The 22,210-nt window shown below is 33.8% G+C and overlaps 1 protein-coding gene across 2 annotated transcripts in view; it reads left to right on the top strand.

The window, feature by feature from the left end:
* Edil3 (EGF like repeats and discoidin domains 3) overlaps positions 1-22,210 on the top strand; it is a 398,880-nt gene that overhangs the window by 242,159 nt on the left and 134,511 nt on the right. For both annotated transcript variants that reach the window (XM_046428201.2, XM_046428193.2), the window contains one exon: positions 18,478-18,659. In XM_046428201.2, the coding sequence (XP_046284157.1) occupies positions 18,478-18,659 (182 nt within the window). The remainder of the gene's footprint in view (positions 1-18,477; positions 18,660-22,210) is intronic.

Raw genomic sequence — 22,210 nt, 5'->3', positions numbered from 1 at the left:
GCTTCTCCTTGTTTTCTTACTCCCTTTTCTGCATGAATGATGAAGTTAACTTAATGATACTTCTCATTTTTAACAATATTTTAATTTGAAGTTGCTTCTTATAATGCACAATAAGTAGTTCTATAGACTGTACTAAAAAATCTTACTTATAAAACAAGAAAAGTAGTCATCCTACAAGTGTACCTGAGAAGGAAAACGATTTGTTTGGTATTTCTCAACTCCTTTCATCAGTATGGGAAAATACCAGCTGTTTATACACATTTAACCTTTTGGAGTAGTTAGGTGGATTTTGTCATGGAAGCTTCTGTAAATTTGTTCATTATGCAAAACACTATAAAAGTCCCCACACGACTATTAACTACGAACTTCTGTTATTTGGTCTAATCATAATAAGCAAAACTATTTTTTATACTGTAATTGGTGGCATTGCTATCCTAAAAATATTGTAAAATAATATGTAAAATTTTGTTCAATGAAATTGATAAATGAATGTAATGGGAGGGGAGTTTTTTTCCTAAGGTATAGTTCACACCCAGTAATTTCTAGTGAGTATCTCTGTGCTACTTCATGAAGTATGAGAGCTTCACTTGGAGAATTGCTAAGTGACCCTTGTTTTGAATGCCCCTTTAATATTTTTTATAACTTTTTTTTCTAATTAAAAAAGCAATAAATAACTTTAAAAGAGCACTTGGAATACACAAAATTAATGTTTTAATTTCCTTTCCTTTTGAAATGGAATCTGCTAAATCCACCACCTGCAACAGACCACCAACAGCAATGTACATGACATTGACTTGAGTCACTCCTTCTTTTCCAGTGTGTGCCCCTCTGTCTGAAGCACAGATCTCTTTCAGAACCTCATCATGGTCAGGAAGAGGCCTTGTTCTTCAATGTATTTACTGTCCTCCACTCCACAACACCTAAAATAACTAAATGGAAAAATTTGGACACTTGACAAATTTGGTCAGCTGAGTGAGTAACTAAGATTTTTTTAGTTTAATAACAATTCTCTAGATAGTTGCTTTCATCTACTTTAATTGATTTAAAAATGGAAGCAGACTGTCATTTATTTAAACATATGAAGAGACAACCAGATTCATTGAATCCAAATTTAAACTGAAGTTTAAAAAGAAAAAATATTAGAAAATTTATAATATTAGTTTGACACTTTTTAGCAACATAGAAGTAAAAAGGAACCACTGTTTTACATTCTAGTCACAGCCTGTCTACTCCCAAGAATATAACAGTACATACAGTTTTTGAAATTTCAGGAGCTGGCTAGCCAAGTATATTTTCAACAGGGCTGCTTTTATTACTGACTGAAGTGATTTTTTTTTTTTTAGTATTTTACCTTAACCAGACAGTACATGATAGAAGTTAAAACCCACAAAAATCATGTTTCAGTTAATAATTCAGGTTATTAATTAGTCATGCTTATGAGACTTGAGAGTAGAAACTGACTTTTTAAATGATTGCAAGATTTAGGGGGTAAATATAATCAACTGACTCATTTTACTCACATTTACTGTTAAATTTGTTAACACAGATAATGAACCTTAAATCCAGATTAAAGTCAACATCATAGAAAAAGAAAAAAATATCTTGGGAAAATTCAAGGTTCTGTGCACATGAATGTTTAACTGGCTTTTGCTTATTCATTCTATGGATTGTTGTGTACCTATAATACAAAGCTACTAGAATAAAAAAAAATGACAACTTCAAAAACAATTCTAGGTTAATACACAACATTCTCCATAAGGTAATTTTGAAAATTATACATAAACTTTTATCTTTTCATCCGTAGTTAGACTAGTGTTATGATTCTTGCACAGTTGCTGACTTCATATTTAAAATGTGTTAACATTGAAAATGATTGCCTCCACAAGTTATCTTGAGGCATTTGTTAAACAGAGAAGAATGCACAATGATAATAGGCTTTTTTTATAAGAGGACATTTGAAACTCATCCTTTATAGTGAGAAGATAAAAAGCTAAAGAGAGGAAGAAGAAAGCTATGGAAATCCTTGGGCAAGGCAGTTTACCATAGTTCTTTTTTATGGATCTCTAGTTATAAAATAATGCTAAATTTAAACTAGGTCCTACTAAGTGGTTCCCAGGTATAAAGGAATTTAACCTTAAAAGACTAAGTATAAAGTTTTAACTTTGTCTTGTACAGAGAAGAGGCTCCAGGAATATTTGGTCAGAGGTGAAGGAGTAACAGCCTATGTTGACCCTTCAGTCCCTAAGCCATAGAAGAAACACAATGAGCTAGCCACTGGTCTACATCTTTATAAACATGATGGCCAAGAATCCCATTCGCACTTTTTGTAGCTTCTCTGCACTCCTTAAAGCATATGCTGCTCCAAGAATGCCAACCCATCATATCAAACTGTTAGTAATGACCCACTCATAATGAATGTGCCTGACTCCAAATCCTTGCTCTGTGACTGTAGAGGGGGTGTTGACCCTTGGTGGGCCTCAGTTGCCTCAATTAAAACTGAGAATAAAAATACTATTCATGAGATTATGTTGAAATGTCCAACAATTTTGTTTTTCTCTGTATAGACTTCATTTGTAATCTCCAGGGAGGTCTGTGAGATAAAATAGATTCATACCTTTGGGGCAGTGCAGGATACGGGGTGATGGAGCAGAGAAAATGTATTGAAAGTTCACCTAGAAGAATTCAGTTTATTTAGTTGTTACTTGTCTCAGTTGGAGGAGTGAAAGATATTGAAAGAGATAAAAAGGGTGAGTGAGCTTGAATTGATAATGTATGCATTTCCAGGTACAGAACCACCCTAGGGGATTATACTTTTTATTATGTTGAGCCTTAATAGAATGGCTCAATAAAGTTTGGGAGCACTGTTGGTAACAGTCGCCATGAAAGATGTGGGAAATGTATTGTTTCACCAAACAAAATACTGATATAACTATTGTTTGGGAAAGGTGAAAGATAGGCTTAAATAAAATTAATTAAGTAAATAAATTATGAAATTCACATTAAATTATACTTAAATGCCAAGTGCTTCTATTTGTGATTACAAGTATGCTTAGGATCTTTTTGTACTTAGAATAGTAACAATTAGTTCAGTTTGGAGGAAGATTGGAGAGGAAAGAAAAAGTCAAAGACACAAACTGCCAAAAGTATTTCTTTTTCTGCCATGTAAGTAAAATCTGTTCTAAGGTGTGTAGTTTGGTATTGCTAGAAAGTAAGTTTCCAACATCCAGGAGGATAACCTTTACCCTCTGAGCAATGGGAACCCAGGAAAAACTACATATTACCAGAAGAGTGAAACAGTCAGATTTTCTAAATATTTACTCTAAACTCAAGGTATAGGATCAGTGAGGAAATTAGCTGAGAAACAAAGAGGCTCATGCAGGCAATGGGTACTGTGTATGGCGGTACTAGCTAGATGAGAAAAAGAATCATTTAAATAGCTAAAGCACACATGGAATTTAATAACTAACCAGTAACATTTATTTACAGCTCGATTTCAAAACATTAATTTGTGGTATTTTGGAGTATTTTAAAGACAGAAATTAGTGGATCATTTATCAATATTTAATCTATAACTTTTAGCAACTATATAAAGACAGTAAAGAAACAAGAAAATTGGAGGGTTTGATCCATGTTCTTAGGATTGCTCAGCACATATGCACCCAGAGCATAGGCTGGAGTCACTCCACCAGAATGTTTTATTGACTTTCTGAAGTTTTTTTGTTTGTTTATTTGTGTTTTAAACATGTGCTTCTTATGAACACTGTGCAAAGGTATGCATTTTTTGAATTTATCACAAAGTTATTTTTTCCCCTGAAACTGTCTCTTCACTTTACTTTCTCTGCATGACAATTCTTTTTTTTTTCTTTGATATCCCTTCTTCCACTGAAACTTCTTTTTTTTTTAATTTTTTATTAAGAAACCAGTATGTGTGCATGGTTTTCTTATCTCTCCCAATCGGATCATGAAAAGAGTCGGTTGGGTGCTAATGAGTTTTGCATAATTGTTTTCCCCCAATATATCCTCTTTATGCCCTTGGAAACTTAAAAAAGAATGAATATTAACATTTTTTCCTCATGTTAATTGGACATATGAGTCAGGATGAAACAGAAAAGGCAATGCTGATGATATGGGATCCAGGGGGTTCCGTTTGGGCAGAAATGTCTTGTTACTTTTCTCAGTTATGTACTTGAGGAAATGAGACTTCTTTGATTATTCCAACAAAATTGCCAGCAGCTAAAATTTCATCTACAATTATCCTAAAGATAAAATTGCTCAGATATTAAATTAGGGGAAAAGCATGATCATAAAGGTGTTTTCAGAGTTGTAAGCTGGCTTGTCAAAGGGTTAACAGGAGCTTTTCTAGAGGAGACCCCCATTTTGTGTCCCAGTGAAGAAAAGGGCCTGCCAGACACAGACCTATTTTGAAAGGAGGTTATTTAATTAGTTATTTTTATTTCCAGTGAGTCTGGCAATACACTATGGAGAATCATTTCATTTTCATTCATTACAAGGGCCATAGCTTATATTTCCCCCAGGCAATGAGTTTTATCTGACAACTTGAATGCTTTGGTGACAGAAACATCTGATGATGGATACGTATAAAGGAGATGGCAAGTGACATGATATTTTGGATCATTTTCAGTAACTGTGAAGGATTAATAATTTTGCTTATGTGTATACTTAAATTTTTATTAAAGAACTTTTTTTTTTGCATGGGAAATGGGCATAGGTGTTCTATTTATTTTTTTCAATTTCCCTCTGAAAAGAAATGAATACATGCAAAACCTATCTAAACCAGTGGCATTTGTTTAATCATGAGTTCCAGGTAGTTATGGTAGAAGTCAGACTTTACCATCCATGAATTTTTATCTCTTACTTTTGTAACAGATAAACAGGGTTCCTATTCATGCTAGGCACATTGGGTATCATGTATTGTGTGTCAATGTCATGTTGTGCTGTTCCTAACCTGTTGAAAACAATCTATGAGATGAATATTATAGTCCCTGGAATACTCATGATTAGCCCCACAGTTCACCTACTTTGTGTTCTATTGGCATTATTCAGACCTTTTAAAAATAAAGTTATCTGTCTCCAACTCCAAGGAAATTTGATTAAATCAGTCTGAGATTCATCTTGGCCTTGGGATGTTTAAAAGCCTCCTATGTAATCCTAATGTGCAGCAAATTTTGGAAACTGGATTCATCTGAAACTGCCGAAACGTTAAGCAAATTCCCCAAGCCCATGTAGCTAGTAAGGGTTGGTATAGGAATTCAAACCCAAACCTCCTTCATTTCATAACTCAGTCTTCAATGAAGCAGGGCATTTTGTTGGTGATGTTCAGTACTATTCAGAGTGGAGACTTCTAGAACTATATTTACCTTCACACCCATAACCAAAATTAAAATGAACAGCAGTTTCCATGAACTGACACAATTGAAAATTTGCCAAGACTTAATAAGTTGCATAACATTATGCTTGTTATCTTAGTTATTTCCTAAAATATTGCCTACATTTGTAAATTTTATGATCTAATGAAGTCATGCACTTTAAACAACCAAACTTAAAATGAATATTTCTATTATTTCTTTTATCTTTGCCACTTTTATTTAAATGAATAGATAAATTTTTCAAGCTACTAAGATGTGAGGGATATGTTGTCCTTACCCCCTGCCTGAGCAATTTATGGTTCACACAGTTAATGGTAATTGAGGAAAATTTTTCAACTGATTAAATATTTTCTAATTAATGTGAAGTAGAATTTGTTTCTCTAGTTCTGTGTATTTTTATCCAATTTATCTTTTCTTTATATTAGAAACAGTCACTATGTCCTACTGTGTCCTTGTGATTATTAAATAGAAAATAGCTGTGTTTACTATTTTTGAGCACTTGACTACAAAAAAAATATTTCCAAGAAAAGCAAGTCACTGTTATTTTCACTTATACAAGATTATTTCAGAAGTAAAATTAATTCTCCTATCTCCATTTTGGTTTAGTGACATGCAATATCTTATGTTTGAGGCTGATGGTCTTACCTGATTCCTGAATCCTGATAGAAATTAACATATGACAGTGATGAGCTATTCAACATTTACAAGATGCAAACTTCTGGAGAACCTCATATTTTCTGTAATTCCAAAGTGAGAGAAACATGAAGTTCTCTTTTCTTTAAGTTTTTAAAAAGCATATAATTCTGACTAATTTTTTTCAAAATTTACAACTTCATGATGAGCAGATATAAGACTATTTGTAGTTAAAAATTTGCATCTGTATTATATTTTAATATATTTATAAGAAACATATTGTTTGTCTTTTTAATAATTATGCTGAGTTATATAGAGTAATGTATTCTATTATGATATGTCAGAAAATAGAAATTTATTCTATTATGTATATTTTATTCAACATAGCTAACACTTCATACTTATTTCAGCAACTGAAAATGTAAATACAGACTTGAGGTTTTTAAATGGCTTTACTTGTCTATATTATTTAGTAGTGCGGATACAAATTCTAAATACTGTTTATTTTCTGCAAATGTTTTCCAAGAAAAATACCCATTTAACTTGGACATGACATAATATCAAGGTTTATTTTAATATACTTTATAAGTTTAAAAAGAATCAGGAGTCATATTTACTATTCCTCTAGGATATTCCATATTCTTTACATTGTAAAACAGATCTGGTATGAGTCTCTGTTGACTGAGAGATAATGTATGAAAAACTGGATCAACTTCTACAGATTCATAATTAATATGTTACTCTATTAAATTCTCCTAGAAAGTTTTTCCCACAAAACTACTAAAATATCCTTTGTGTTAGCAGCTTTACATTCAGTAACATTCGAAATACTATACTGAATTATCCCTTTCAGGACAACAAAAGCCATTTATGAATACAATATGCAGAAATTTTGTGATATTTTTTGTCTGTAGGCATGTTCATTTTCTAAAGTTAATATTATCAAAAATTTATCTTATGTTCCAGCTCTATTCTGAAAATCCTGAATATAAATAGAGAGATATGTTTTAATTAAAAAATAAATAGCTCAGATTGTGACTTAAAGGGCAGATGTAAAAATCATTTACAAAAATATTGAGTCCCCTAGGCTGTGGGTTTAGTTAAGTAGCTCAGTGGAAGAGTGAACACCTAATATATGTGAAGCCCTAGGTTCAGCCTTCATCATCCTCCTGCCCCCCAAAAAAGAAACAGAGAAAGAGAGAAAGAGAAAATTTTAATTCTCTGTTTGTACAGTTTTATGTGTTTATCTTCTAAATTAAACAAATATGTCCTTACATTTTTAAGAGGAAATATATAATATACATGTGTTTACAGTTCAAATGAACCAATCATCCTCTACACATTTTCAGGATCCATTTGGCTCTTCATCATTTGTCCCATGAGTTTTCAACACGTTCTAACATTAGAGAGGGCTCATTATGCTATACCTTGTCATCAGCAATGGCTTCCTGTTTCACCTCTTGGATTTCTTTTGACCTCTGGAACACTGAGAATTCAAACTCACCCTGACATGACATCCTGTTTGAAGAAAAGTATAACAATATTGTATGGAAAAGATGGATAGATAGAGCTGGTAATTGAATTTGAAACTATGATTTATCTCAAAAATAAAAATCAGTGTCTGACATGCCAGTAATATTGCTTTATAACAAAACATCAGAGGAAATGCCTTGTATCATTTACCCAGATATGCATTTGCCAAAAAATCTTAAAAGATATAAATAACTTAAAAGCACAAAAAGGAGTCTTCTGCATAGCAATGCTTGAATATTTACATTTGGTATTCAGTTCATGCTTCTTCAAGCAACTGAATCCCTTCTTTAGCATTTTACCTTGGCATTAAACCCCTTTTTAGCTCTTTCCTGTTTTGTCAGAAAGCAAGAATAGATATACAGCTACTGGTTTTGAATTGCAGGCTTTTGACTATACAGACAAATGTTTCATCAAACCATGTTGTTATCTTCATAGTTGGTAGAAGATGGATGTGCAGTTTAAGTGGAATCCTGAGTACAAGTTACTGAAATCTTGCCTGGCTGCAAAAGTGCACTTAGCACTTGAAAACCCCATATGCTCTTCTGTTTTGAAAAAAAGAAAAAAAATTGCATCTTAAGCAAACTAAAACACTCTCTTCTCTTGTCCTCCAGGAGCACTGTTCACTGTGGTAGAATGATAATCTTATTAGATTGTGTTGACTTTTGTGAATTATCTCAATAAGAATTATGGCCTTCAAACACTAGAATGCATAGGCCCTACTACTTAAATAACATTGATATTCTGCAGCGATATTCTTATAAGTCAGCTTGGGGAAATAATAGTGGATAATTTCCTATTGTAATTTAGCTTATTCATAGATTTAACTTTTCCTGAATTCAAATCAATTAATTTAAACTGATAATGTATCATAATTGAATTGAGATAACAAAGTGTGAAGAAAAGCATAACCACATTTTATAGGAAAGTAGCTAGATTGCTGATAATTGAATTAGTAACATTATAAATGCAGTTTTCATTCTAATCATGATATTTCCTCTACCTCTAAGAATTGACTCATATTTATAAGTATTTCAGCATACCAAAAAAGATTTTTTTAAGTATGATAAATCCTTAGAGTGATAATATTTATATTCAAAAGATTAATTCAGTTTCAAATAAGGAAGAGAAGTAACTCCGAAATACTGTAATTTGTTTTAATCTACCTTAACCTGTTAGAGTCTGTAAACAAGTCAAGATGGTGCCTGACATTTTGCCATGGCAAAATGCTGGAGGGAGTGGTTTATGAAGTAACGCCAGTGAGCCATTAAGAGTGGAGATTCCTTATTGGTTGACTGATGTATCTAGTTTATGCTAATTAAGATAAGCTGTGTGGAATGTATAAATACCACTCCTGTCCTACAATAAAGGGCTTCCACTCCTGCTGCATCAATCTACACAAGTTGCTCCTCACCCCCCGGTTATTTTGCTGCAGCCGGACTCCGGCATTAACCTATAATACTGAAAACTGCTAGTTTGTAGAACACTGTTCTAAGTGCTCTGGAAACAAATGATGCAAAGGGAATAACTTCAAGAAGTTTGTCATCTAACAGAAAAAAAAAAATGCACAAGTAGTTGTTTCTCATTTTTTAACCTGGACACCTTCTGAGACTTCCAATATGGAAAATTAGTAGAACACAATTTCCAACAGAATGGCAGAAATGCTTTCCTGGCCACACATTACAGAAAAAAAAGCCTTCATGTTTATGAAGAAAATTAGCATTTATCTAAACTGAGAAGCCCATTTGATACAAATAAATAGACTTTTTTTTTTCCTAAGGTGCATATACATTTTATGTGCCATCCAAATAAGCTTAATGGATGTTTTGGAACAACATTGATAACTTTTCAATTGCTGGTTTTCCCTAAGCAAGGTGGCTATGGCTCTGTGTTGAATTTATACCCTGGTACAAAGAAGTAGTCTCCAGGATGGAGGGAAACAAATATCTAAGATTTCTACTCCAGGTTCTTTTAGGGAGATCGCGCTCAATGCTATGACCAAAGGCTGACACCTAAGAGGATGCTCTGTAGAAATGTGTAAATGAGTGGGAACTGGGAAGGCTGTGTGTGCCTTCACCTTCACATTTGCATTCTATACCAGAGCCTCCTTTACCATCTCTCCATTCCAGTTACACTGGAACATTCAGGTCCTTTCCCTGAGATCAACCTTTCTGAAACTTTTTTAAAATTCCTGTCATCATTCCATCCCTGACCCTCTTCTAATACAACTTCCTCACACTAGAAAAACAATTGCCTAGAGAGAAATCAGATCAAATGCATGCTGATTTAGGTGAGAAAAAAATCTTCAGGACTCCTTTTATGGGAACAGTGTGAGAGATGGTGGCCTTGATCCTCCCTTACCAATGTAAAACTTGCTCTGAAGACTGCTCTCACATAAAACAAACATTAGGAAAATGAAGCCAAGGCATGGTCCAGACAACACAGAGGGAAGCTTACATTTGAATCAGCATTAATTTCTGCAGTATTGGAGGTCATCAGTAATTCATTCACCAATCTTCATGTTCAGCACAATTATCACGATATGCTAAACACCAGCAGAGGACTCACTCCCCTAAGAAGATGAGATGCTCAGAGAAAGGGAGGACTGGAGATGTTTAAAGGAGATTTGTTTCTGACATGGCTTTAATTTGAAATCCTTTCATTCTGAAGATGTCTGGATACTGAGATAGAGCAAATGAAAGCAGTGGATTCCTGTTACAGATTCAGCCATGCATCTTACTCATTTGAAAGGCTTAATCAGCACACTCAGGAGCAAGATGTGAGGCATCTTGTAGCGCTGCTTACTTGTCAGCTGCAAGATCAATAAAATGCAGACACTATTCTTTGCCACACTCCAAAGAATGAGTTTGCAGAGTGGGAAAGACTTCACTCTGAAGCTAATTTATTCACATGCAAAGTTGCTTTGAGGAGGGCACTTGGGACTTGGCACCAGCTGGCCCAGCTGCTCCAGCCCAACCTGCCAGGTGACATTGTTCATTCAGTGTTAGTCTGAACAGCAGGTCTCAGGTCAGAAGGCATTTCCAGTCCACCCAGACAATTCAGATAATGCAGTTTTGTTAAGTGACTCTGTAAATGATGCCTAAAGCCTCTGCTAATCAATGTTAAATGGACTCATTAATTTAGTATTATTGTCATACCTGACAGAGACAAGCCCAATACCCAAGGAGCATAAACATGATCTCACAGCCAACAAATATAGAACTGTCATGTTCTCCCACTCTGTTCTACTACTTCCTTCCACTGTTGGACTCAGCACTGATCAAATTACCACTATGTCCACTGTGGGAGTAAAGAAGAGGTATTTCAGAAATACCTGGTAATGCCATGTGGCAGGTAGTTGAAAAATAGATCCCCTCCACTCTCAGTCTCATTGTTTTTCATTAGTAAAAAAATGCACTTCCCCTTTTTCAGCACAATTTCCATAGAAGTCCTCTGTATCCTTGCACTCTTTAGAGAGTACAGATGAAAAATGATTTTTTAAAAATTTAAAATGAACTATATAAAATGTTATGATGTCCCCTGTAATCTGTACCGTTTGCTTACATTTGTATTTTTTTAATTAATTCCTTCTACAGATACTTTCTAAAAGCCTTCTAAAATTGAAGTTTGATGTTAGAGATAATGAGGAATATAATTCCTCCCTGCAAAGGGGTTCCCATCTTATGGAGCAATAGAAGTTGCAGGTCAGGAACATACTGAGGGCAGCTTGAGAGCAGAAACAATTTTCACTTTTCAGTCCTGTCCCTGAAACCTGGTTGATAGAGCCTGTCAGGCCCAGGGTAGTGGTTATCACAAACTCATGGAACAACGTTCAAACCAGCAATTAGAATGACTCTTGACAGATTTTTAAGGGAGGAATTAGGTTCACTGCTATTATTTGTTAAACACACCAATTGACCAATGTCGATTAAAGGGCGCATTCTCTGAGCTGCCTGCAGTTTTTGAAGCTCATACTTCATTTCCTTCCTCTACCCTACAACTAATCATTACTAGGACTGCCTATTCTTACTTCCTAAATATATTTTTTTTAACTCTTACTCTTCTTTTATACTCACATCATTTTTTTTTACCTAGACAACTGCTATTTCTATGTGTTTTGGGTGATAATTTATTCCCTTTTAATTCTCCCTTTCATGGTACAGTGGGTATGATCTATAATAAATGGTAATGTGGCCATCATTACAATCTTTCAAAAACTCTCCATAAGTGGCAGAATTAAGTGATATCAACAATCTCTTCAGCAAAATCATCTAAACTATCTCTACTTCTTCACACTGTTTCTGAACTTCCACTGTAGGACCATGTTGGTCTAGTGACACTGAACTACCTCTACCCCCATTATACCAGTTTGTTTCCCACTTGTATCTGTTTTATGTTTCTTCTCTACTCTGCTAGTCCCCGTTCTTTTTTGAAATTTTGTTTTCCATGAACCTAAGACTTGATTTTCATTCCATTCTCACATTGATCTCTGTGCATCTACCAATCCACAATCATTGGCTCTATCATATTTTAAAAAAAGTTATTGTTCTGTGTGTCTTCCCTACTGAACTGAAAGTGCTTTGGGGAAATCAATACTATAAATGTAGCATAGTAGGCAGCTTTCGATTCCCACTCAGAGATCAGATTTAATGTCACCTCTCAAGAAAGCCATCAATGACTGCTTGACACACCTTCCTTGAAATTCTTTTTTCCCCCTTCATAGTACTTACCACTTAATGGTCTTTTCTTGTTTATTTAAGTATTTTTAATTTGTCTCCCAACTAAAATACGAATTCCTTGCCAACAAAGACACTTCTGTCTTATTTATCCCTTGGTATCACCACTGCCTAGAAAGTGCCTATTATATAGCAGACTTTCAATAAATATGTATTTTTAAAACTGAATTACATGAATGGAAGATGGATGAATGAATAGACTGATGGATGGTTGGGCACATAAAAAGAGTTCAAAATAGTAACTCACACTTTAATTGGCAATACATAGGCCAATAATGGTCTCAGGTGAATTTTTAACATCTCAAGGGGTGTAGAACACCATAGATCCTCCATATTTACTTTTGTGACAGTTTTAATACATCCCAATCTGTGAATGCTTTGTATATCCTGAATGCCATTCATGATATTCTTCATATTCCCTCCATATTAATTCTCCCACCCATTGAAGAATCATGAACACTTCATCTAAATTGCAGGCTTATCTTTGACATTGTTAACTTACCTCCCCACAAGTGTCCTCATTTATGAAATAGGGTTGATAACCTTTTTTTCCTGAAAGTATTATTTTGAAGATGTGTGAGAAACTCATGTGGATGCTCTTTTCAAACTTCAGAGTTCTCATTTGATATTAATTATGTCATTAATCATTTGTTCATATCCCTTCCTTCACTTATTGATAGTAATGGCAAAGAATAATTCCATGTTATTTCTTTTTAAGCATCTTATTGTTGATTGTTTAAAGTGACTTATTAGATATATAATCATTCGCACTCTGAATTGCAACTCCTTCATTGGTTTGTATAACTGTTAGGTTTAATAGGACGCTGGGGAAGTGGATAGCACAGGCAAAAAGGAAATTAGATTTTGAACCTTTTATTATGATGACATCCAGTTGATTGTGGTCCACATGATTAGTGAAGAAAAGCTGCTGTTGTGACAACTTTCCAATGTAAAGTAAATATAAAGCTTAATTTGCACATTAGTTTACTGCTTACCAAAAAAGAAAGAAAGAAAAGCCTCAAAAACAAGGCTCATCACATATTTATTGAGCTCTTTCTGTGGACTAGAAACTGTGCCTATGAGGATTTAGCAGTAAAATAAACCCAGTGTTGCTCTGAAATGGCTAAAATGCCAGGAATACCTCAATTGAAGTCCTTTAAAATGAACTTACAGGGCCATATTCCTTGTTTTTAAGTAATTTATAGTTACAAAGGAAAACCAGTTTATCTTTATCCTCCTCACAAATGGTGAATTAAGTGTTATTATAAACCAGATTGGGGCTGGAGATGTGGCTCAAGCGGTAGCGCTCTTGCCTGGCATGCGTGCGGCACGGGTTCCATCCTCAGCACCACATACAAACAAAGATGTTGTGTCTGCCGAAAACTAAAAAATAAATATTAAAATTCTCTCTCTCTCTCTCTCTCTCTCTCTCTCTCTCTCTCTCTCTCTCTAAAAAAAATAACCCAGATTGTTAAAAAGTAAATAATCAAGGATCATTAGCCAATAAGGAAGTTGATACATCAGACTCAGGCTTTATTCAAGAATCTCGGCCACAGTGGTGTTTTCTGTGGTGGGCTTTTATGACTGTATGTGAGTGATAGAGTATGTAGGTAGAATTGTTATAGCTTGTTTGAAGGAAAACAACTACAATATGGAATGCAGGACTGGGGACATTAGTGCTTGTAACTTTAACAAGAAGTGAGAAACCTCATGGGACAATACGTGATACACTGTTAAAGCTCTAGATCAATAAAACATGTCAGTGTATATGTTTCAAATTTTTTTAAATTTCTTTTTGTTGTAGTTGGACACAGTACCTTTATTTTGTTTATTTATTTTTATGTGGTGCTGAGAATCGATCCCAGTGCCTCCCACATTCTAGGCAAGCGCTCTACCACTGAGCCACAATCCCAGCCCTTTAAATGTTTTTAAAATCAATGAATGTTCATGATTGAGATCATTATAAAGATGAGGAGCCTTATGTGGCAGACAAACCTTGCAAATTTGTAAAACTCACTTCTTTGTGTTTGGATTCTATGATAATGCTACAGCCCACAGCGAGTAGGTTTGCTGATGTGTTAGATAATAAAAGGTAGGTGATAGGTTAAGAGAATTGACAAAGTAGACTTGCTGAATAATGTGGTTTGAGATCTACTTTTTCTTATCAACTGGCTGCAAATTCAGTGAAGATGTCCAGTTTAGTAGGAGGTCTTCAGATGCACACTGCCTGATGGCACTGAGTTCTTGCTAAGGCTATCAAGCAGTTTAATTGATCAAGCCTGACTCTGCAGCTCTGCCAGTCTATTTAGTGACCTAAAATAAATGGCCCATGATAAATGACCTCCCTGCCTACTACATTTTTCTATCCAAACATTGCACAAAGCAAGGACAAGGATCCTTGAGACTCCTTTAATGGCAATATTCTTAAAAGGTCAGTCTCCTACAGTTTTTAAAATCAGACTGAGTGTCATCATGAAAGTTTCTTAGGGCTTTTATGAAGTCTATAAAGATCTTGAAGCAGAACAAGAATCTGACGAATCAATATTTGAGAATTTAGTGTTAAGTATTTTGAAATGTGAAAATCAGAGTATTATCTGAAGCTAATAGTACAATTCTGAAAATGAATGACTTCTTAATGACTTCAAAATGATAAGAGAGTACTGTGTAAAGTATTGAAAAGTTCTAAGTACATGTTTTAAAGTCTTTTGAAACAGACTTTATTATCTAGATAGAGCATATACATTATTTCTTGTCAATTTCAAAAGATACAATGTTTACTATATTAATCATCTTCATTAATGCAGACTGAATGTGATGATTACTTATCCACATGCTTCCATCCTTTTCTTAAAAAAAAAGAAAACATTGCCAATCAAAATCCCAATGGCATTTCTTGTAGAAATAGAGAAAGCAATCATGAAATTCATATGGAAAAATAAAAGACCCAGAATAGCAAAAACAATGCTAAGCAGGAAGTGTGAATCAGGCGGTATAGTGATACCAGACTTCAAACTATATTACAGAGCAATAGTAACAAAAACAGCATGGTACTGGTACCAAAACAGGCGGATGGACCAATGGTACAGAATAGAGGACACAGAAACCTCCACAAAACTACAACTATCTTATATTTGATAAAGGGGCTAAAAGCATGCAATGGAGGAAGGATAGCATCTTCAACAAATGGTGCTGGGAAAACTGGAAATCCATATGCAACAAAATGAAACTGAATCCCTTTCTCTCCATGCACAAAAGTTAATTCAAAATGGATCAAGGAGCTTGATATCAAATCAGAGACACGCCGTCTGATAGAAGAAAAAGTTGGCTACGATCTACAGTCGGTGGGGTCGGGCTCCAAATTTCTCAATAGGACACCCATAGCACAAAAGTTAATAACTAGAATCAACAAATGGGACTTACTCAAACTAAAAAGTTTTTTCTCAGCAAAAGAAACAATAAGAGAGGTAAATAGGGAGCCTACACCCTGGGAACAAATCTTTACTCCTCACACTTCAGATAGAGCCCTAATATCCAGAGTATACAAAGAACTCAAAAAATTAGACAATAAGATAACAAATAACCCAATCAACAAATGGGCCAAGGACCTGAACAGACACTTCTCAGAGGAGGACATACAATCAATCAACAAGTACATGAAAAAATGCTCACCATCTCTAGCAGTCAGAGAAATGCAAATCAAAACCACCCTAAGATACTATCTCACTCCAGTAAGATTGGTAGCCATTATGAAGTCAAACAACAACAAGTGCTGGCGAGGATGTGGGGAAAAGGGTACACTTGTACATTGCTGGTGGGACTGCAAATTGGTGCAGCCAATGTGGAAAGCAGTATGGAGATTTCTTGGAAAGCTGGGAATGGAACCACCACTTGACCCAGCTATTCCCCTTCTCGGTCTATTCCCTAAACACCTAAAAAGAGCATGCTACAGGGACACTGCTACATCGATGTTCATAGCAGCACAATTCACAATAGCAAGACTGTGGAACCAACCTAGATGCCCTTCAATAGACGAATGGATAAAAAAAATGTGGCATTTATACACAATGGAGTATTACTCTGCATTAAAAAATGACAAAATCATAGAATTTGCAGGGAAATGGATGGCATTAGAGCAGATTATGCTAAGTGAAGCTAGCCAATCCCTAAAAAACAAATGCCAAATGTCTTCTTTGATATAAGGAGAGTAACTAAGAACAGAGTAGGGAGGAAGAGCAGGAGAAGAAGATTAACATTAAACTGGGATGAGAGGTGGGAGGGAAAGGGAGAGAGAAGGGAAATTGCATGGAAATGGAAGGAGACCCTCAGGGTATACAAAATTTCATACAAGAGGAAGTGAGGGAAAAGGGGAAAATAATACAAGGGGGAGAAATGAATGACAGTAGAGGGGGTAGAGAGAGAAGAGGGGAGGGGAGGGGAGGGGAGGGGGGATAGTAGAGGATAGGAAAGGCAGCAGAATACAACAGACACTAGTATGGCAATATGTAAATTAATGGATGTGTAACTGATGTGATTCTGCAACTTGTATACGGGGTAAAAATGGGAGCTCATAACCCACTTGAATCAAAGTGTGAAATATGATATATCAAGAACTATGTAATGTTTTGAACAACCAACAATAAAAAAATTTAAGAAAAAAAAGAAAACATTTAAAGGTGTCAAAGGCTCCAGAGAAATGTTGATAATGTGCTTAAAGCTTCTTACTATTAAACATGGAATGGAAAAGGAAGCATATAGCAATGAAAATATGGTTATCAATGAGAAATATTTCCTACTTCTAAAAATATTATAATCCAACATGGGAATTCTTCATTTTATAGTTTCAAACTCAATCTAATCACAAACATTGAATTACTGAATAATGTTGGGCTTTGGTAGTAATTAATGTGTGCTGGTAGCAATCACCCATCCAGTTGATACCCATATGCTGATAATGATAGCAATGCATTCTTTTTATATTTTCAGGAATTCCAAAAACATTGTCATAGATTTTCTATAGTAAGATTCTCATATTTATTATTCAAATCTAATATGGAAAAATTTTGAATATAAGGTATAAAATGTTGGTAAAATTAAGAAAATCAGGTATTAGTTTAGTTATATTATAATCTTACAATGAAGTTTTAAAATTAAATTTAAAATTAGTGAAATTTTCTAAAATGATTAAGAAATCCAACATTCATAATATATACAACTGTATATAATATATACATATGATTTTTAGGTGAATTTACTTCCACTTCTAATTTTAGGAATTAAACACATCTGATATCATCAAAAATATCATTTGTATCTATTATTATTTAATTATAGTATTGTCAATTTTTATTAGGAAATTTTCACAAATTTCCAAGGCAGAAATTTATAGAAAAAATTTTACAATTTAAGTTGTAAATGCAGATACTTTCACATAGAGTTGTGAATTTTGAACTAAATATATTGGAAAAATAAATATTTTAGCATCTTCATTTATTGATGAGTACACACACTGTCATTTATATTACAGTATCATCTTCTCTCATTATAAAATACTTTTTCTATGTACTTCTATAATTTATTATATATCATAGGTAACATAAATATTTCAAAACACTGATAAATTTACACAATGCCTTTTTGTGAAAGCATAACTTGGAATAGTTGTAAAATTTCAGGTCAATGGCTTATAATAGTGAAAATATGCTATTAGTACGAAAGTCATTTTGACCCAAAACTCAGCTGTATGCTGGTCAGGAAATAATAGATGCACAGATATTTGCTGAGGGCTTATGATTTATGAGGCACATGAATCTCTGAGAATATAAAATATGAGATGGGGCTCTTACATTTTTTTATTTTTATAATTAATAAGAGATACGTCTTTTAAGAGGATTATGCTTTTGTTGACGTGATCAACAACCAAAAAGATAACAGTACATCAAGCAGAATAGAAATATAGAAAGAAAGTGCCTATTTAGAGGCCACTTCCAAAACATAGGGAAAAAAAGCTTCAAGAGAGGCAAGAATTATTTCCCTAATGTAGGAATCAATATAGATCAGTCCACTGGGACTTAAATGTCATGGATGTACAAATTAAAATTACTTTTCAAATATTTCCTATCAAATCATAACCATGTTTTGCATATGTATTATTTCTAATACATTTTCATTTATTTTTTCTGATTTGTTCCCAGAATGCTCAGGCCCATTGGGAATTGAAGGTGGCATCATATCAAATCAGCAAATCACAGCTTCATCCACCCACAGAGCTCTTTTTGGTCTCCAGAAGTGGTATCCTTACTATGCACGTCTAAATAAGAAGGGACTTATAAATGCCTGGACAGCTGCAGAAAATGACAGATGGCCATGGATTCAGGTAACAATGGTGTGGGAGGCAGTGATTGTCCAAATGACCTGGGTCACTGTTCAGAGCAAACAAGAAGGAATTCACCATGACTCTTCCTAATAGTCAGAGGAAAGGGTGATATAATTAAGGGCATAAATTGGTTACAGACTCTAAAAATGAAGGAAAAGTACATGTTCCACTTGAAAGTGTATTCAGGGGATTCAGTGTTAGAAGTCTTGGGTATAAGTGCACTATCTTATGTCATATTTAAGACGGATGCTTTCTCATCCACACTATATTAACAGCACCTTAAACTACAAGAATTTTTTTTTTTAAAAATTTCTTTTTTTTCTTCTCTGTTTCTAAGAAGTGTCTCCACATGTAAAAATATAAAATATAGGCTATCATAATACCTCAGCACCCTCTTTTTATAACTGTCTAACTAGTTATTGATATGTGCTGAAGGGAAGAAAAATCCAATATATGTGAGGTCAGAGGAAGAAGTAATTAATTATCTTTATAAAGCTACATGGGGAAGACAGCTTTTGAGGAAGGCCTTGGAAGTGTTTTCAATAGAGATTAGATGCCCAGGAAAGAGCATGATCAAAGGCCTACATGAGCATCTAGGGAGCAGCATGTAGAAATTCATGACAACTAAAGGTTGCTAGAGGGATTTGTTCAAATTTAATGTGAGTTGGCTCTGTCACAGGATCATTCTAAAAGGTTTTGGCTTTGTTTCACTGGAGTGGGGAGCTGCTACAGAGTTTTGATTAGTTTAGGTGGCTGATCTGTTTCTCTGTCTACTACGTATTTTGAGTCTGAGAAACATGGAAGTCCCTGATGTGACATAAATAGTGCAAAAAACATGAAGTTTGCTTTACAGTTTGTTTTAATAGAAAGGAAAATTGATTTCTGACCAAATAACAAGACTTCTAAACTTTAGGAACTGCACCAAAATCTCCTTCATAAACTTCTTTTGTTGAAGTTTCTTGGGAATGCTTATAGTTCAATATATGTATATGAGTATGTGTATGTGTCCTTATATATAAAATTATTTTATATAAACAGCTATGTAGAGTTACTTAAAGTTCTTTATGAATTTTTTTGCATGCATTTCAGAAGTTTCTTCCTATATTGCACCTGACTTTTTCAATCTATACCCATGTGTGCAAAGAGAATTCCAGATATAGAAAATGGCACATTTACAGTTTTTTGTTGTTGTTGTTCCTTTTTCTTTTCTTTTTTTTGGGGGGTAGGGTGCTGGGAATGAAACTTACACATGCTAAAGACCTTGCCTAGTCTAGGCAAGCACTCTACCACTGAGCTAAATCACCAACCATATATAGTTTTGATTATAGGCTACTGAAAACCCAATTCAGCATTAAAAGAGATAAAGAATAAATAATCATTCCAGAGACACTTCTAGTGAATCTAGTTGATAGTTCTAAACTGCATTTGCAGAATCACACTTATGACAGAATTATAAAAAAATTTACATTTTATGTCCTTATTTTTCACTTTATCTCACCTTGGTTTATTGTTCAATAACACAGTACATCATTCTGACTTTCAAGGTATGGAATTGTCTTCTTTCTTCCAGAAACAATATATGGAAATAATTTCAGGAAAATAAGACAATGGTCATCTCAGAGACATTTAATCTAAAAGTAGTTTAACTTAATTTAATTTATTATCGTAAACAAACAAAAACTTCCTTTTAAGGGCTGTGAGTTGATGGCAAAGATGATAACAATGATGATAATTTTGCTTTTTCTCTGAAGATGATAATGAACTCTTAGAGGAAAAATAGTAAAATAAATGTAAACATTTTATTAGAGGAAGAAATTACACATAGAGTGGGATGAAAAACTAAAAATTTGTCATTGCTACTCAATCACTATTTAGTGATATGTTCAAGGAATATTGTTTTTATTGTATTCTTTAATAATAATTTTTATTTTCCAAGTTATTTTCCTAAAAAGAAAAACTTTATCAATTTTTTTAAAGAAAAATCATATTTCAAAGATTCAGAATTCTAATCATGTACCAAACTTTCAGTATTGGAGCATTCATCATTAATTTCTCTTATCACTTAAATCTTCTATCTCTATTTAGTTTTTCAAATGAAACATTTGCAAACTTCATATAAACTCACTTGTAATGAACATAGTATTCCTATAATCTTTCAGGTGTTTGACACTGATTAAATAAGCAGTATTCAGTTTTATTTTCTTCTTTGTGTTGATAAAATGAAAATTGAAATTACCACTTTAAATTTACATGCTCAACATATGATTATTGATAGTAATGCTCAAAGTTGTTTCTGTGTGTAAGGAGTTGGTAGAGAAAATGCAGTCATACAAAACTTCTTTTTTCTTTTTCAAAGTTTTTCTGGACTTTATTTTCTTCCTGAGATTTATTTCCAACTACTAAATAATGACCACATTAAACATTAGTTCATTAGCTTTTTAGAATGTAAATGTCTATTTCTGACCCAGGGATTTGAAATATCAACCTTACCCAATGACATAAATATATCTTGAATTATCTCATATGAAAAATACAAAGATTACTGAAAACTTTTGGGTGTTTTGCTAAGTACAGTTAGCTAAGATGACTATTATCTATTTTCTAATAGTGAGGTTTTTCTTTTATAACAATATGTAGCAATTTTAAAACTTTATTTCTTTTTAATCTCTAAGGTGATTTTGGTTGCATATGCATTGACTACCTAGCCATCCATTTCTTCATACATTTTACAAAATTTTACCAAATGAATGTGTATTCTTTTCTCTACCCTCTACTAGTCACTAGGAAAAATAAATAGTGCCTTCAGATATGCTGAATGTAGGAAACAGAAAAATGAACAGGGCAAAAATAACCATAAAGAATGTTTGGCTTTGTCTTACATGGTCTGCTAACTATTCCATTTGAATCATAATATTTTAGTGGAAACTTTATTAAATTTAAAGTTAGAGTAACATAATATTTATGGAATACAAAGAGCAAAATTTCCATTATAATATTACATAGCTAGATGATTGCATGCTGATATATTTGATAGGTATAATATAGTGTAATACATATCAAACTTTAATTTGAAAGTTAATTTACTATTAGTTTTGTTGGTAGTATTTTATCACTGGAAAAATAGTGTTTGAATGATCTGTTTTAAATTATTTCTCAATTTTTTTTAAGAAAATGTGGCTATGCTCTTAATATGTCCCTTTTCTATAAACCACAGAGTTTGTGAGGGGAAAAGATAGCTAAGTATTAAAATTTAATGTGCACAGAAATCATAGGTCACTTGATAAAAATAGAAATTTCTGGATTGCTCCCCAGATCTCCTCCAGGTCATCCTCAGACTACACTGTAAAAACCTGTCTCAGTGGATTTTGTACTACATTTGGATTTGTACTGCCTGAGTTAGAGTAAAAAGATAAACAAAGTAAAAAGCACTCTGCTTGGTGATCTGGGCACTTTGTTGTTCCAACCACAAATACCAATAACTACGTAGGAAGCAGAGAGGAAAGAACAGTGAAGTAAAATAAGGAAGAGCAGTGGAAAATAGGCCGCTCAAT

This window comes from Marmota monax, unplaced genomic scaffold (assembly GCF_021218885.2).
Source record: "Marmota monax isolate L192 unplaced genomic scaffold, Marmota_monax_Labrador192_F-V1.1 WCK01_AAM20220418_F8-fsc00018, whole genome shotgun sequence".
NCBI lineage: Eukaryota > Metazoa > Chordata > Mammalia > Rodentia > Sciuridae > Marmota > Marmota monax.
This window is presented reverse-complemented; position numbering and strand designations above follow the sequence as displayed.